This window comes from Ambystoma mexicanum, chromosome 2p, assembly GCF_040938575.1.
Source record: "Ambystoma mexicanum isolate Mex_15411 chromosome 2p, UKY_AmexF1_1, whole genome shotgun sequence".
NCBI classification, from domain to species: domain Eukaryota; kingdom Metazoa; phylum Chordata; class Amphibia; order Caudata; family Ambystomatidae; genus Ambystoma; species Ambystoma mexicanum.
The window spans coordinates 765,909,494-765,928,464 of record NC_090923.1 but is presented as its reverse complement, the minus strand read 5'-3'; the positions used below and the strand labels follow the sequence as shown (position 1 = coordinate 765,928,464).

Sequence of the window (18,971 nt, the reverse complement as noted above, 5' to 3'; positions counted from 1 at the left end):
TAATTACCAGAGATAGTGAGGAGTATCTGGGTGCCATCTGCGTAGTTTGTGTAGGTGACACCCAGATGGTCCAGTTGGTCAAATAGAGGCTTTGGTGTCATCTGCGTAGTTTGTGTAGGTGACACCCAGATGGTCCAGTTGGTCAAATAGAGGCTTTGTAAATATGTTGTACAAAGTGGGGGATACACAGGAACCTTGTGGGACCCCGCATGTGATAGGGATGGGGTCTGCTGCAGCTGTAGTGGAAAAGACTCGTATGGTTCTGTTTGCCAGGAAGGATTGTATCCATGTGATGGCAGGGGAGGAGAAGTGGGCTGCGGTGGCAAGGTGATTACAGAGGACCTCATGGCTGACCAGGTCAAAGGCCGCTGAGAGGTCTAGGAGGAGTAGGATTGCGGCATTGCCTTTGTCTTTAATTTCATCAATCTGGCTTTTGAGATCAACAAGGGCGGTTTCAGTTCCGTGTTGAGGTCTGAAGCCAGATTGTGTATTCCTAGCAGTTGGTTGGATTCTAGGTATTCCTGAATTTGGATGTAGGCGACTCTGTCCAGGATTTTCAGTAGGAAGAGGAATGTGGTGATGGGCCTGTAGTTTGTGGGTGTGGCCGGGTCGAGGGATTGTTTTTTCAGGAGAGGGAGAACCCATGATTGTTTTAAGTTGCTGGGGATAGAGCTATTGGTGAAGGATAGGTTGATGAGTTTGGTGATGAAGGGGGAGAGCTCTCTGGCTGCATCTTTTATGATCTGAGCCGGGCAGCTGTCTCCTTTACAGTTAGAGGGTTTCAGGGAGGTGATGATTTTTTGAACTTCCGGGATGGTGACTTTTTTGAACGAAAAGCCTGCGCTAGTGTTGTTAGGTGTGGGTAGGCTAAGGTTGGTGACATTATTGTTGAAGAGTTGTTGCCGTTTGTTTTCGATTTTAGTTTGGAGTCCTAAAATTCTATTATTGAGGGCGTTCTGGATGTTGGTGCACCAGGATTTGTCTTTCAGGCAGGTTTCCGGCGGCGAAATAGGTTTTTCTAGTTCCTTCAGAATTTTGAATAATTCTTTAGTGGAGGATCCTGCCTGAGTGATCCTGGTGTTGTATGTATCTTTTTTGGTCCGGATTATCTCGCTTTTGTGAAGTGAGGATAAGTTAGTGAGGTTGGATTTGTTTTCCGCAGTGGGGTTAGTCTTACAGGTGTGGTGAGCCTTAGCTTTCTCTTTCCTAAGTAGTTTGAGCTCAGGGGTGTACCACGAGTTCAGATGAGCTTTGGGTTTAGCTTTGCGTATTTTCAAGGGGGCAACGGTGTCCATTGCTCTGGCCATGGAATCATTGAAGGTGTCGATCAGCAGGTTTAAGTCTGCGTTAGCTGGGAGAGCATTGAGGGTAGGTAAGACCAATGGTAGTAGGGCTTCAGCAGTGATGTTGCGTTTATTCCTGGTGGGGCATGCTGGTGCCATGGGGTGCTTATTGGGCAATACCAGATTGGTGTTAACCTCAAGGGGGATCATGTGGTGATCGGTCCATGCCAGAGGTTGGGGGTCTTTGCAGGTTGTGTTGCAATTGTAGGTTGCTACCCAATCAAGGGTTCTGCCTTTTTGGTGGGTAGGGAGTACAATGAGTTGAGTGAGACCATGATCGGTTAGGACATTGGCTAGGGATGCAGCATGTGCATCGTTTGGGTCTTGGTAGCCGAGGTTGAAGTCTCCGAGGATCACGATTTGTGCTGTTGGTTTGGAAATTTCGGTGATGAGGGATGTGATGTCTTCTTCGAAGGTCCCAGGGGGACCAGGGGTCTATATATGAGGTGGATGGTTATCGTGGCTGTGGGGGAGGTTTGTAGTTTGGTTGTGAGTAACTCGCAGGATGTGAATGCGACTGTGTCGGTTGGTCTAAGGCCTAGGGCGGATTTGGAAATGATTGCTACGCCTCCACCTCTGGCGTTTGGTCTGTCCGCTCTGAAGATAGTGTATTTGTATGGGATGGCTAGCGATAAATAGGGTCCGGACGCCTCATGAAGCCAAGTTTCTGTTAGGGCTAAGAAGTCAAGGTCATTGGTAAGGATGATGTCTGCAATTTCTGTGGGGTGGGCAGCCGGGGATCTGACGTTGAGTAGGGCGCCTTTTAGTGGGGGAGGAGTGGGCTTGTTTGGTGCAATGTGCTTTGTATTAGTTTTGGTGCAAGGTCTGGAGTTAGGTTTAGAATTTGTGGTGGGGATCCTGGAGCCTAATCTGTCATTGCGGGTTGTGATGTTGGGAATAAGGGAGAGGGGGGTTGGCCCGGGCGGCTTAAAGCGGGTGGGAGGTTTGGTGGTCATTTTGGTTTGGTTAGACTTAGCAATGGGACTGTGGTGGCTGTTGGTAGGTAGGCCATGGATGACGATGGATGTGGAGGTGAGAGGGTGGTGGTAAGTGGAGGGGAAAGGGGGTGTGGAGGGTAGGAACGGAGTGGGGCAAATGATGGGGTGGTGTCTGGGGCACCCTAGTTTAGCCAGGCCGTCCTGGTGGGCTATGTAGCTATTGTTGCTACAAGGTACATTGTCCTGTATTAAGCAGAAAGGGAACATGGTTAGGGCGAGCCAGGAGATCATGGTCTGTGGATAGCGGTGGAGTCTAGTGGCGCTGGTGGGGAGTAGGCCAGACTAAGATAGATGTGGCTGGTTAGAGTCGGTTAGAATCGGTCAGGTACAGCTTGTGCACTATAGTATCTAGATTGGATACAACTAGTTGTGAGGTTGGAGCATACAACAGGGGCACCTAGATGTGACAATTCCTGACATTGACTAAAATGCATACATCAGGGGGCTCCTAGGTGTGACAATTCCTGACATTGACTAAAATGCATACATCAGAGGGCACCTAGGTGTGACAATTCCTGACATTGACTAGAATGCATACATCAGAGGGTCTGTTAGCGACCATAGGGTACGACACAATTCTAGTGGTCTGTTAGCGACCATAGGGTACGACACAATTCTAGTGGTCTGTTAGCGACCATAGGGTACGACACAGTTCTAGTGGTCTGTGTGTATCTGCATTGCATCGCAGTATGGTTTGAGAGAGGTGTGCAGCCATGAGCAGTGTGTGCGGAGGACTAGTTCTGAGTACAATTGTCATATAATGGTTGGGCAGCTGCAGTGACTAAAGCAGTGACCGTAAGGCACAACACCGTCTAAATGTGGTCTACTAGTGACCATAGGGCACAACACAGTCTGAGTGTGGTCTGCTAGTGACCATAAGGCACAGCACAGTCTAAATGTGGTCTGCTAGTGACCATAAGGCACAAAACAGTCTAAATGTGGTCTGCTAGTGACCATAAGGCACAGCACAGTCTAAATGTGGTCTGCTAGTGACCATAAGGCACAACACAGTCTGAGTGTGGTCTGCTAGTGACCATAAGGCACAACACAGTCTAAATGTGGTCTGCTAGTGACCATAAGGCACAGCACAGTCTAAATGTGGTCTGCTAGTGACCATAAGGCACAACACAGTCTGAGGGTGGTCTGCTATTGACCATAAGGCACAACACAATCTGAGTGCGGTCTGCTATTGACCATAAGGCAAAACACAGTCTAAATGTGGTCTGCTATTGACCATAAGGCACAACACAGTCTAAATGTGGTCTGCTATTGACCATAAGGCACAACACAGTCTAAAAGTGGTCTGCTAGTGACCATAAAGCACAACACAGACAAATGAGGTCAGTTAGCATTCATGAGCCAAACAGGTATTAGGCTCTATAGATAGACCAGCACTTTGCCACCGGAGTAAACGGGGAGTGCAGAGCGAGGCAGCAAAAAGGAAACGGTGTAGAAGATTGAGTGATATATTGTGCGTTTTAGCAACCAAGGCCAGGTAGGCTGCAATCTATAGCTAGAACGCCTAAATTCAGAGTCCCCGTGGGACGCTATAGCACTTAAGACAGTGTGGTTGTCAAGACTGTGTTGTACGAACTGGATGACCATCCATCTAATACACTGGCACAATGGGCATAAAGTGTTGGGTATAGCAACGTGCTGGTTTACTCACATGGCCAGGTGGGTATATGGATGCTTGAAAGCATTGGCTCATCAGTGACGCCTCGTTGGTAGATAAAGCATATAACGGAGGCCCAGGATAGTTCTGCAGACGGGGTAGCAAGTGTTCCGGAGCCTTCACTTGCCAGCACTAGGGGGCAGCATCTGTGGCCCAGGCCTACAGTGCTCCGAACAGGCGCAGGAACAGGCCTTCGGACTGGCCGGCGATTCTGCCTGCCGGCGGATCCACGTGATGAAAACGAGGTTCCTCTGCTGGGTTGGATCCTCTGCTGGGCTGGGGGGGCTCCTGCCCTCACCCCTCAATGAGGATGGATGAAGTGGGGGGACCTGGGGCGCAGGAACAGGCCTTTGTATGGCCTTCGGACTGGCCGGCGATTCCGCCTGCCGGCGGATCCACGTGATGAAAACGAGGTTCAGCCTCGATTTCGCGCCGCACAGCGCCCGGCATGGGCGAGTCAGGCACCGTATGGGGACAGGGTCAGGCAGGCCCTGCTCCGTGCAGCACGCTCTGAGCCTGGATCCTCTGCTGGGTTGGATCCTCTGCTGGGCTGGGGGGGCTCCTGCCCTCACCCCTCAATGAGGATGGATGAAGTGTTTGTGTTTTGACTGTTCCCTTTTATTAGGGTTACTCCTTTTGATATGTAATTATGAGCAGTAGTTTTAAGCATCTAATGTGTTGTAATATTGTAGACTGTATGTGTTTGATGGATTTTATTTTCTAATCTGAATAAACATGTTGAATTTAATGATGTTTTAAGTAAGTTTTCCCAGACTCGTTCAATATAAGCCTTTTTCCCAGATATTTCACTATTTTACTTTTAAATGCGAGTTTAGCTTGTCTAAGCTCTCCTTTCCCTATGTTGTCACTATTTTTGGCAAACATTAGAAGCTGTTCTTTTTAGCCTCCACTCTTCATCAAACCATGGACAATTTTAAATAGCTAATTCCCTTTTATTGTTGACACTTGGCCTTTCTGAGCACTCATGGGTGCTGCACATATGTTCATGTGCTCACATGCTCTTTCAGACTGCTGCGCATGGCTACTTGCACAGATGCCCAACTACTCTTGCATACAGGGCTGGTCTTAGCCCTGCCAGCGCCCAGGGAAACATTATATTCGGCACCCCCGCCAAAGCAAGCAGGAGGGCACAAAATGTGTGGGTATTGTGCCACACCAGCATGGGACATCCTTGCAGACCCATGCTGGTATAGTCAAGGTGCTGTATTGCAATGGAAAGCTCCAATGTTGGAGCGGGGAGTTCATCTTTTCAGCTGAGCAATGCTGCTATACCAAATGCCCCATGCTGATATGGCAGCCATGATCTGATGAAATGATTGACTCTCCGCTCCAGCACAGGAGCTGGGGGATTTCCATTGCAATAGAAAGCCGTCAAGATGCCAGGAAGGGGGAGCCCTTGTAAGACTTCTCTGAGCTGATGTGTCGGGGGCAGCTGATGTAGCGCCCCAGGGAACCGCCAGATCACCCATGCCTGAACCCGGCTCTTCATGCATACACATAAGGTGGTGTTGCCTTTGGGTGCATTGCCATGTAGTGGCACCTTCCCCTATCCATTGGGCCCACCTATGCTGAGAGAGAGGTGATTGGGATGGTAATTTGGCCAGTGCATTGTATGGGGAAGGGGGGGAAATTCAGACCCACCAAATTATCCTTGGCTGCTGGCTGCAGGCCTCTGCACTCCCAAATCCCTTTAACCCCTACATGTGCAGGATGGATCTGGCCTTCTCCTCCCATGTTGTGAGGGTGAGGGGGTCCACAGTGCCACCTCTTGTGGCTTGCGTCTCCCTCATGTGGTGGGAAATGAGGCTGCTGACCCTAGATCGGAGACCATTCTGCTGTTTGTGGGAGTCCTCTGTGTCCTGTGGAATGATGCCCACAGCCTTCACCTTGTCCTTGATCTAAGACCATAAGACAGACTTCCTCTGGGCAGAGGTACTACGCTGCCTGCTGCCAAAAAGCTCCTCAGCATGGTTCACCACTTCCTCCGCCAGTGTGTTGAGAACTGACTCAGTTAACTTTGGCTTCCGCAGCCCCATTTCGGGTAGGTGATACTTTCTCCTGTAACATTTTGCCTTACTCTGGATTCCGGTTGTCAACAGGAAATTTGAGATTGAGAGTGGATTCAGTTTTTATAGATGGCCACCGCTGTGCTTTCCGTTCCAGTGATGACCTAATACCGTCATAACGGGGCAGTATTAACACCAGATAGTCATTTTTGGCTGTAATACTGGTGAGGTGCACGCACTTCCATCAAGTAATAATATGGCAGTAGTTCCACCGGGTATCACAGCGATAATGGTAATACTGCCAAGGAAGAATTACTGCCTTATTACTGCCAGTCTCATAATGAGGGCCATTTACTGTCCCTTTAGTGGGAAAATAATGTACCTACATATCTCACAAATGCCTTTTAATTTAAAGGAAAATCGTGAATGTGTATTTGTACCAAAACATGGATCAAACTGTGCCCATTGTTTCTTAATCCTCATTTGGCTATGTCTAGAGAGAATATTAATGCAGACCATACTTTTCTCATCATCGGTTTTCTATTCGCCCCCAGCAGACATTCACAGTTTGCTTACCCCTGTTTGTTTCATAGCTCTATTAACTAACCTTTTTGTGTAGCTTCTTGGTGCTGCAATATTTTGCGTCTGCAGGATTAAAATAAAAGTATTCACACAATTTACTATCACAAGATCGTTTCCCTTTCTCTACAAATGCCAATTCTACTAGACTTGATACCATAGAAAAGGCAAGATTCATATTTCTGAGATTTAAGCACTGATGAATCAAATTCAAATCTTGCTCACTGCCTTAGCAAATTAAAATAATATTATCAATAAATGTCTATCAGCTTCTTAGATGAAGGCCTTATTCTTGAATGTCCAATAACTTTCAAATGCTGCTATATACAGATGTGTTAGATGAGGGAAAATGCGTGCTTCTGTTGCTGAATGTTTTATTTACGTATAATTTGTTCCTTTATGAATGAAATAATACTGTGCTGATCCTGTTCTCATCAAACAGATAATGAAACTCCTGCTCAATGATGTCCAATTAGTTTGTGGAATATGTATATAGAATGTAGCTATGTCACATGCCATTAACATATCTGTTTTCGTAATAAATCTTAAATATTTTAACAGGATAATCACATGTTTAGTGTCTTTCAAATATGCTGGTGTCTTCACAAAAACTATATCCACAAATGTCGATCTATGCTCCGAAATGGAGCTACATGCTGATACAACAGGATGGTCTGGTGGACGATCTTTACCCTTTTGGATGTTATGAAGAGCACAGAAACAAGGTGTACAGAACTCTCCTCCCCTGTGTCTGTTTGACTTATCCACTGGAACGCTTTGACTGTTTGAGACAATTATTGATTGATTATGAGATTTCATCAGAGGGTCTTCATTTAGTTCACTATAATACTTCCTGTTTTCAAAGGGAATTGTGTCATTCGTGTCCATTGGCAATTGTTGTTTTATTATTGGCTTCGCTTCTTTAAAAACATCTCCATGAGCTGCTTTCTAATTGTGTGGTTGGTATTTTAAACTACAGTGAATTTGTGCCAATTCTGAAATAAGTTTAATTTCAAAAGTATTTTCCTCATGGGGCACATATTAATGGCTCAGACTGAAAACAGATTTCACTCTAAGGCACGTAGAATCTTGTTATATGATACTGAACAGTAAAGGGTGTTTATACATGGATCACTGTAATACCAGGACAAACTGAAGCATGACCTGTTTATAGGTAATTCACCCCCGTGAAAGGCAGATTCACCAATGACAATCCGCCTTTCCTAGGTGCGATTGTGCTTCGCCACCCGCCATGAAAAGAAAAAAAAAGTCAACAAAAATTCCCAGTGCCATAAACATAGAAAAGAGACGATGTCCCTTTTCAGATGACAGCCGCCACGGTCATCCGAAAGGGGAACCTACTCCCTTTTCTATTTAATGGTTGTGGCCATTTAAAAAAAAAAAATGTCATTCCCACGGGAGACGTGCTTGGGCTGAGCACATCTCCTGTCGGAAGTAAAAAAAATGAAAGCTACCCAGAGCCCAGGAAATCCCGGCCTGCAAACAGCTTTTATGCCCCGGCTGGGGGACAGACATGGTGTTGAACATCCCGCTGCCAGAAGGGAGGGCCTTGCTTCGCCTCGGCCTCCAAAGCTTGGGCTGGCGGGCTATTAAACGTCATGTCATCGCCCCCCAGCCAGGGTGTGAAAGCTACATTGTGTTCCAGGCTCTAATCTAGAATGGGGTGTTGTAGGAATGTTGGTAAAGAGCAGTTGGAGATTGGAGAGCAGAGAGTGAGGAGGGTACTGTATCTTAGGGCTTGTTTATCCACATCTTGTGTTGGATTTTAATAAAGGTTATCCTGCATCCTTATCATCAGCGTGTGCAGCTTACCTCATTTCAGATCTATTTCCATAGCATGTTCTTGATCACCAAAATAGAACAGTATTCTGATATTTCTCTGCATCTATTTGGCTAATCAATTGTGTAGTAGAACTGGAAAGCATTTACTTAGTAGGGAGAGTTTTCCTGCTATTAACTCAGTTGCTCTCAAATTAAATGTAGGACGTATTGTCTACGGTAGGCTCGATATGGTGTTCTGAGCATGGCTGTTGAGACTTAGTTTGGGAGCTACCGTTCCCCTCAAACTGGCCTCTCATTCAACGTTTATCTAAAATATTCCTTTGCTCACTGCTTCTTCTTTTACCATTTTTCTCACTGATGGAGATGGCTTTCCTTCGGATTAACTGTTCTCATAGGTATTTAAAAAGGGCCTCCATCAATCATTCATTTCCTTTGTTTGAATAACCTTTTTTGGATAATAGTCAAATTTAGGTTTCGGTACAATACCTGGGTCAAAATATAGGCACACTGCCAATGCATTTCCTTTTAGGTACTGACACAGAATGTGATTGTGCAACTCTGTTCAAAATCTCTTTATTAAGCTTTATTAATGGATGTGAATCCCAACATTTACGCCTATGCTCTGCTCCGTTGTTCATCTGTGTTCTAGCACACATCCATGCTCCATTGCCAAACATCTCCCCTCTGGACCCCAGCTTTGAACCAAGGCACATGCCTGCTCTGATGCCTTTCCCTGCCCCAAGTCTCATTCCTGCCCAGCAACACGTGCCTCATATGAAGACAATCCCTGTTCTCAGGTTGAAACCTGTTCCAAGAACTGTCCCTGCTATGAATCCCAAGAATGCTCTTTGGATAATCCTTGCCCCCAAGGCCAATACCTGTTCTGAATCCTATCATTGCTCTTTACCCAAATTCCATTGGTGATATATAAAATATGACATAGATACAAGTGTGCAAGAAATGGTGTCATGCAATGGGGGCCATAAATGGCCTGCTCACAGTCTCAAAACATATCTCTTTCTTCAGACCTAATCTAGGCACACCACCGTCCCTGCCATCACCTCTTTATCCTCATCTGTCTATCTGGTCTTCAAGAATGTCGTAAATACTGTTTCACCTCCCACCGCTCTGACTTTAGAACCTTATAAGGGCTCTGATGCCCTGTGGGTAGGGCCACTACTAACATAAAGGCCAATTTGATCAAAATGAAATCACAGAGAGACCAATTCAAAGGGTTTCGTGATTATAAATTGCATACACTATATATGCTATGGTTTTAGTGCAAAACAAAAGAACCCACACATTAACCAAATATAGTACCTAAAATACCAGAATCTCAGCAACTACAATGCATCACTCCTGATGTATCAGGTTGTGCTGAATGACATGGTAAATCTGAAGGCAATTTTGTTGAGGATGTTTTTGTCTAGTTGGTGGGTAACAGTCATTCCAATTATTTTTCGAAGGAAGAAAATGTGGTCGATAGAACAGTATTGACGACATCACTGATGACATAACAGTTGCAAACTATGACATCTTCAATGAGATAGCTGACTAAAACCTACATGTGATGCCACCACGGGGAAATTAACATGTGAAAATAAGAAATGTGTTGGGAAAATATTGCCATTCACATGTTATGTTGTCCATAGTGTTAGACGCAGGCATGCGCTGCACGTCCAAACAAGACATGTTTCGAGCAACACCAAGCAAATGTGGTATGTTAAAAGTGCACACGAATACCAGTAGTGCGTGGCTATGATGGACCAATTTCCTCGATCCGTTCATGACAAATTGATATGTTGGCTTTAGCGCATTGCAATTGCACATAATGAAGTGGGAATTCCGTGTGTGCTGCTTCCACAGTTATAAGCAATGATGATGCCATATGTCTTTTCATTGATGGTGTCATGTGGGGCGTCACGCTTGATAGAATGTGTGTGGTAAAGAACTGTGCAGGGAAACTGCCATGGAAACTGCTCTACCTGTACATAGCTAATTATATTGGATGAATGTCAGTGATTGTTACGGTTGCACATAAACCATATAATATTTCAAACTTTTCCATGTTCTCCCCATACACATGGTTAAACCCACTGTAATGTTCTTTTTTCATCTAGGGAAACGGATGTGTCCTGGAGAAGGCCTGGCTCGTATGGAGTTGTTTGTATTCTTCACTACCATTCTTCAAAAATTTAATTTAAAACCCGTCACCTGCCCTGAGGATATTGACTTGTCACCTGATGGGAGTACCTCGGGACGCTTGCCACGCCCTTACCAGCTAATCGCATTGCCACGCTGAAGGAAACATGATTTCTTGATGTGGCCTGATTTATAAGTTGCAGAGATGAAGAAGGACACGTCCACTTCCACTGACACCGACTTCAGGGGTTATCAAAGGGAAATATGCACACACTGCAAGAGTACTTCATGAAAATGATGAGATCACAGTCCACGAGCACCATTAAATACTAATCCATGAGAGCTATCATACCACAATCTATTAAAAATACATCAAGCATCCAGCGAGTATCCACCTCCAATGACGCTGCAATGCTCACGTAATGCCAAAGGCAGCAGAACTCTGAGGATCCAATGTTGATGGGGCTGGTGCACACCCTGGGGAATAAAGAGGGCAGGTGGGCAGCAGGGGTGTTGTATCTGTGATCAAATGGTTCCTTAATGATGATGAATACAGCTTTTTAAACACAGAGGAATGAGGAACAATGGAGTGTGCTGAGCTGTCTGTGGTGCTCCTGCGGCCATGGTTCCCATTCCATTATTACGCCTCGCCACATTAGCAGACATTTTACCCACATGGCACCTATCCCATTCCTGGGGCACCTCCCATTATCTCTACAGGCATATTACCCTGTGGCACTGCCTCCCTACCCATAGCATAGCAGCCACGTTAGCCTTGCAGAACCTCAGTCCTAACCCTTGCAGACACATTACCCAAGCAGCAGCCACCCGTTGTCACCCTTTCCAGAAATGTTAACTCTATGGCATACCCTACTCAGCTCTTTCAGGTATTTAACCCCTGCCCGCAGCCTTCCCCCACGCTCCCAGCAGGCACATTACCCCTGTATAACCACCTCCTTGCACCCAGCAAGCACATTACCCCTGTATAACCACCTCCTTGCACCCAGCAGGCACATTACCCCTATATAACCACCTCCTTGCACCCAGCAGGCACATTACCCCTGTATAACCACCTCCTTGCACCCAGCAAGCACATTACCCCTGTATAACCACCTCCTTGCACCCAGCAGGCACATTACCCCTGTATTACCACCTCCTTGCACCCAGCAGGCACATTACCCCTGTATAACCACCTCCTTGCACCCAGCAAGCACATTACCCCTGTATAACCACCTCCTTGCACCCAGCAAGCACATTACCCGAGTAACATACAATCCTCACCCCTTCAAGACTCCCCTTTTTTACACTCTGTCACCGTGTGGTGTGGAAATAAGGACAGGCTCTCGTGAGATTTTCTTTTTATTCAACCTTTTTATTTTAACAAACACAGCGTGACTTGAGAACTGGATGGTCTTGAAAGGACCCCTGGATTATACCACCGTATTTTAACAAAAACAACTGTGCCCCATGCCGATCACCTCTTGGTCTTCTATCAGTTATTGTCTGTTGTGAAGATAGGGCTGGAGGAATAAGGCCACTATACCTCTCACTGTCCCTCTTTCTCTCCTTCACCAAGGGACCGACTGCCCCTCCTCGTGGTGTCGCTGTGAGGAAGGGGGCGTACGGTCTAAACCTCCTCCTTAGCCTTCTGCTGTCAGTCACCCCTCCCTGCATCTCTGATGGTCGGCACGTGGCAGTGCAATGTACTGGCACCTCTTGTGTCTATGCCTCAGCAGTGCTCGGGCAGTGCAACAAAAACCTCTTTGTTCTTTTCTATGCCTTCAGCCCCAACGCGGGCCAGTCTCCAACGGTGCCTCAAAACTTCGCCTCAGCCCTCAGTACGCTAACTCGAAGCTTTTCGCATCTTCCTTTACTTCCTGCCCAAAAACAAGAGAAAAGGACCCATTGGCACTGTGATCCTCCCGGATTCCCTGCTCTGGTCATCACTCACTCCTCTTGTCCCTCGTCCTCCAGCCAGCTTCCCACCCTTTCATTGCTGGTGTGATCTTTGCTGCCTTTGCCCCATCGGTGCCTGCCTCACTCTCCTTTGCTCCTTCACAGACTCACATTACTACTTTGGAACCCCTACCCTTGCCACACACCCTCACTAAGCCCAGCACATACCCCAGCTCCCCCAACTCCCTACATCTCTTCACAGACTATGATGTTGTTGTATGATACCAACAATTGTGCCATCTTACCCCGATTTTTCCTGCTGCTGGAAATAATCTTAGTGCAAATGTTTTGCCTAGAGACATTGTTGGGCTATTGCTGCTGCAAAAGAACACCACTTTGCTGATACTTTAAAAACACAATTGATCACCACTCGAAAAGTGTTGTTTAGAATAAAAAAGGCAAAACCACAGTGTTAACGTGCCATCGATAATGTTCCTGACAGAAGAGTGCCCTTTCATCCTATTGTGGTTTGTGGCTCTTTTTGGCTTTAATGTACAGGTCCTGAGCTGTTCTTAATGGCAAGCACATGTATCTTCACTTAATGCTGCTCATTACATTTTCAGCACTCACGTATTCAGTGAATAAATAAATTACAGTAGGACAAATATATTGGGGGGTTGGGCATAGTTTATAAAACAATCGTGCATGTTTGTGTGGATGAACTTTTCTGCCCTTTTATATTCTCATATATAAACCTGCATCTTTGTGAGCTATGTAATGCAGTATATGTGTTTGGTCATAATTCCAACATCACCGGCCATCTGGTAGTGATTATAAGCAGTATATGAAGCTGTGCAGAATGTTACTCTAGATACACTGCCATCAGAGGCTCTCTATGATTGGAAACGTGCTTTTAAAGTGGGGTTGCATGTGGCTCTGAAGTACTGCTGTGAATGTCAATGTACAATCAGTAATGTTACTTTCTTTGGTATGGCTTAGAAGAAACCTCAGCCATCTGACCTCTCTTTGGGGGTTGTGGGCCAATAGTATTAGCCATTATTGTGATCTCTACACAGCTCTCACCTTTCCAAAGTAGTAAACAGGGATCTCTAGCATTGATATGTGGAGTGTACATCGTCTCAGGATACTGGTAAGTAGCAGGAACCACACTGGAGTCATCAGGAGAGAAAGTGGATTGAGCTTTATTGTAGTTACAGGGTAATAGGAAATAGGAAGGGAGGTAAGGCAGTTACATGTTTAGGCTATCATCTCTGATCCTGAAGTCCCTAACTGACAGATGTGGAACACTGAGGACCCACAGTGTTCCCCTACACCAACACAAACATTCTAATAGCTTCTAATAGCTTACATTGCATTGGTAGTACAAGCACACACTTCAAAATGCTTGCCCAACTCCGACACTCTGTTGATACTCTTAATACATAAAACAGCGACATAATTTCGGGGCTCTCTGCTGAAAACATAGTATTTGCCTGACTCTTTAACTGAAAGATGTGTGGGTGGTTTGTATAAGGGGAATCACCACCATAGTCTAAGGTTAAACCCCACCGTAGTGTTTAAAAAATGGGTGAGTATGAATCACTAGTTCTGACACATGGAACTGGGAAGTATTAAAATAAATTGTAGTCACTTAATTAGTACCGAGTACGTCGGGATTCTCTCTTTATATAGGTTGTCTAAACCCAGGTTGACCCGTCCATACTTTCTTTCACCAAATAAGTTGAATACATGGCTAGGCAAGTCACCTGCATGCAAAGAAAATACCTTGCCTTGGCCCATCATCTTATGTACTGTAGTAGGGTTTATCCTAAATTTCGAACAACCCTTACTTTCTTTAAACCCTATCACAAATGCATTAAAAACGGGAAGCACGGTTTCACTCCATTGCAAGAATCATTAGTAATATGGTGGATCAGGGGCAAAACCTGTTTGCTCATTTAGTTATTACACAATCATTAAAATGATGGCAAGTGCATTTGTTCAATGTTTAGCACTGGTGCAAATGTTTGGCATTCCCCTTTTTTTACTGGTAATAATAATTGGGAAAATGTGTATGGCCCTGGCCTGTAGCGTAGTAAGATGATTTGTATCCTCTAAGGGGTGTAGCACCTTAGAGTTTTGGTAACTGTAGTAGTGCCTCTACCTGGAGTGAATGGGCCAAACGGAGGGTACCCATAATAATTGTCCTAGGGTTCTCCCTAAGATCAAAAAGCATGACAAGACCATATTCCCCGAATTCACTGTCGTCTTAAGTGCATTGGTTACAAGATTTGACAATTCAAATGTTCTTTCTAGGCAAAACAGGATGGCCTTCTCCTTGGTGGGGTCGGGTCATGTTAAGGATTTCAGTCAGGCGACACACACCTTGGTCTCAGCCTAGTATGCAGCGCACGATTGAAATGTTTATCTCTTTATATTATACAGATTCAGTTAGAGATGGTACACAACTCGAATCACACCCCATTTTTCAAATACTACGAGTCATAATGGACCATGAACCAGACTGGTTGGTAAAATGCAGTATTTATTTATTTATTTTAAAATTCAAAATAAATCATACCATTTTTAAATGGGGCAGCAATCACCAATGGGGTGATAATTACAATGAGAATGTAAGCAATGCACTTGGTTTAACCTTCTAGTGGAACATATACAAAACACCAAGGAAGAGGAGCACTTTTTGATTGAAGAAAGATAGCACTCAAGTTAGGATTTCCCCCTGCAATGTTCCCTCCACCCACAAATAATTGAATTCTGAATGGATAGAAAAACACAGGTCATCAGGAATCAGAGGGAGAAAACGGAATCAAAATCCGAACTTCCCTCCCCAAATGAGAGTGGAAAACGAATTTTAAACCCCTTGCAATGTTATGAAATCACACTCGAGAATGGACAAATAAATAATGAATATGCGGTTAAAACTCTAAGGTAAATACAATTTCTCACTAAAGCAACAATGCATAGACCCTAACAATCACAAGCAATGGATTACCAAGAGCATACAATTGAAAAACAAGTGGAAAGATTGCAGCAAAATGACACGTGTAAAAGTTGCATTTTACCGAATTCCTGTTTAAAATGTCAAAAACGGTATCTTTGAAAAACGGGTGAAATGCTCTGATTTGGAGTGCAGTTCTTGAATTGGGGATCACAGGGATATTATAGAAGTAAAAATAGGTCTCTAGCTATGAAACTGGGTGAGTTATGCAAGATACAGAAAGGTGCGCTTTGAGTAAAATGAAGCTGTGAAATAGAAAAGGAAATCAGTTGTGACAAGAACAGTTTTAATTTATACTAGAGTATTCAGACTAGACCACCCAAGAGGGACACAGTAGAAGATCCAGGGTTGATTTGTGACTTCAACCCTGTCATCCCATCGTCCAACCATGGCAAAAATCAGTCTGATCACTCAAAATATGACTAATGGTTTAGGATTTACACAAGAAAAAATTACTAAAGAGATGGTGCTAGCACTAGAAATCAAGGGCAAGGTTGCACAGGTAATTCTGACAGTTTTAACAAGTTACCAGGATAAGGATAGGATGGCTTAGAGAGTGGGATAAGGACAAATGCAAGACAAGGTAGGCTATGGATTTCTATGGGGTATAGATTATACTTACAGTCCACTTCTAGTTTGGGATTTTTAGACCGTCAACAGGTTCTGGTCACCACATGGCACTGGTCATTGTATAGCGAGGACAGCTGCTCAATGCTGGTCGCTGGATACTAAAGGTCAGCGGGCATGCATGTAGTGGACAAGCCAGTCTGGTTTCAGGATGCAAAAGGTACCACTGGATGCAGTCAGTGGGCAGCAGTTAGTGGGCAGCAATGAATGGGTATCAGGATGCTTCCCAAAGACCACAGCTTCTCCCTTTGGGTATTGAGATTTTGAGAATCGAGGCCTTGCTGTTTGTGGGTAGCAGTTAGGCCTTGTAGTTGCAGTGAAAATCTGAAATCAGCAGGATGAATGGAACAGGTCAGGAACGCCAGCGCAGGAAATCAGGAAGAGTGTCTAGAGTCCTATCAGGGACTCTTTATATAATGCATAGTGACATCATCAACTATATGGCTGGGCCGGCTTAGCTAAGCACGCCTCTAAAGAACTGGATTGGACAATCAATGTTGACTGCCTCCCCTAGGAGGTACTCAGTTTAGGAGGTTGAATTTTATGATGTAAAAGGACTTCCCACAGACCTTTTTGCCAAAAATCAGTCATAGTAGAATTTACACATTTGTACAGTTGTGGCATATTAATAAATTACATAATCAGGTCACATATTTTATGTAGAGCACAGCCGTCCAATCCTGAATCCGTGAGACATCGTTTCGCCCTTCTAATCATTTTGGTCATTTTGAGTATGAAAGATTCGGCCTAAAATTCCATAAATTTATACACATGTGTGGATTATCATAAGGGATGTAAGTATACAAATTTGCATTGGCAACATGGATACTTTTCTTATAATCTGCAATACTTTGCCATTTCTAATCCCAAATTGTCAGTGATTCTACAAGGTCTCAAATTATAAAACACAAAATCATCTTTAAACTACGAAATATTTACATTTTAAAACGTCTTGCTGCAGAGATAAAAGTCTTTAAAGTTTATTTATAAAATAGACTTTGGAAGCAAATGGCAATCCATTTTACATCACTGGACTTTTTTTTTTCTCTTCAGCTGCCACCAACTGTCATTTCCTCCAGAGCAAGGTGGGTTTTTTTTTCAACTTGATTGAAGGTTTATTGCCCCTTCCCCACTTCAAACTTCCTTGCCCTGGGAGGTTCATTGTAAGGGATTTCAGCCCAGACTTGATTCTATCCAACCTGGTAATTATTATTGGGGTGTTAGTATCTGCTGAGAGTTTTTATGGTGATTCCCTTCCTCTGGGGGAAGTCTTTGCTCTGCCAACTGGCATAACCATTTTTTTAGAGCTTGCAAACTCCAGCCCAGGTGGTTTAAAACCTTTATTTTCTTATTTTGGGTCCTGAATTAAAACAAACCAGTGGAATAAAATAGCCCATGTATGTATTATCACCAGCAACAAAGCCCCTGCACATATCAACCTGTTAGAGCTATGGGCCATCAGACTTGCGCTGAAGGCGTTCCTGCCAGCTGTACAAGGGAATAATGTCCTGATAATGACGGACAACACAGTGGCCATGCATTACCTCAACAAAAGAGGAGGCGTAGGATCACTACCCCTGTGCAGAGAGGCGATGCAGCTCTGGTTTTGGGCAATCCAAGAAGGAATCTCTCTATCGGCAGTTCACCTAGCCGGAGAGAAGAACTTGACAGCGGACGCTCTGAGCAGGCAGAGCACAGTCTCCCACGAGTGGGAACTAGATCAGGAAGTCCTTCAAGAGATCTTTGCCCTTTGGGGAACCCCTCAGGTGGATCTATTCGCCACCAGTGTCAACAGGAAGTGCGATCTGTTCTGCTCAAGGGAATTTCCCCCGAGAGGAGCTCTGGGAGACGCGTTCATAGTGGACTGGGAGTTTCCGCTTCTGTACGCGTTCCCACCGGTCCCTGTCATTCCTCAAATGATCAGGAGGTTGAGAAGATTCCGGAAAACCATGATCCTAATTGCCCCGGATTGGGCCAGGAGAACGTGGTACCCGGACCTTCTAGACTTGTCCATCTGCCCTCCAATTCGACTTCCACTCAGAGAGAACCTACTCTCACAGAAGGGAGGTCAGGTTCTCCATCCAGACATCAAAACCCTCAACCTTCACGCTTGGCTTCTGAAAGGCTGAGGTACAAGGATTGGGACCTCCCTGATGATGTTATGGAGGTGTTGCTTTCGGCAAGGAGGCCAGCAACAAAGTCTGTATACCTCTGCCGTTGGAACAGATTTTGCAGCTTGTGTAGAGAAAAGAATATCGACCCCTTTTCATGTGGTACACCAATGGTTTTGTCCTTCCTACTCTATTTGGCGAATTCAGGCCTTCAAGTTGGCACCATTAAGGGCTATCTCGCAGCGCTATCCATCTTTAAGCGCACTGCGGAAGAACCATCCTATTTCAAGTTTCCCTTGGTAATACAGTTTCTAAAGGGGTTAACCAACGTTTATCTCCCAAGACCATTTCAGGTTCCCCTATGGGATTTAAACTTAGTCCTAACTTTCCTGATAAGCACACCTTTCGAACCACTCCATTCTTATTCGTTAAGATTTCTTACCCTTAAATCTGTTTTATTAATAGCACTTACATCTGCTAGAAGGGTGAGCGAGTTACAAGCTCTTTCTTGTAAACCCCCTCATACAATCTTTCACAAAGACAAAGTTGTCCTGCAAGTGAAGCCTAATTTCCTCCCAAAGGTGGTTTCTGAATTCCATATCACTCAGAAGATTACCCTGCCATCTTTCTATCCTCCCCCTCATCCGGGGAAAGAGGAAGAGAGGTAACACAGGCTGGACCCTAGAAGGGTTTTAAGTTTTTACATCAGTAGACTGGCCAGGATAAGACAAGCAGACCAGCTGTTTGTAGG

General features: G+C 44.9%; 1 protein-coding gene across 1 annotated transcript in view; it reads left to right on the top strand.

The window, feature by feature from the left end:
* LOC138566771 (cytochrome P450 2C18-like) overlaps positions 1 to 12,116 on the top strand; it is a 385,240-nt gene extending 373,124 nt beyond the window's left edge. Inside the window, exon 10 of the mRNA XM_069644418.1 lies at positions 10,546 to 12,116. Within this exon, the coding sequence (XP_069500519.1) occupies positions 10,546 to 10,727 (182 nt within the window). The 3' untranslated portion in view covers positions 10,728 to 12,116. The remainder of the gene's footprint in view (positions 1 to 10,545) is intronic.
* Positions 12,117 to 18,971: the final 6,855 nt, after the last annotated feature.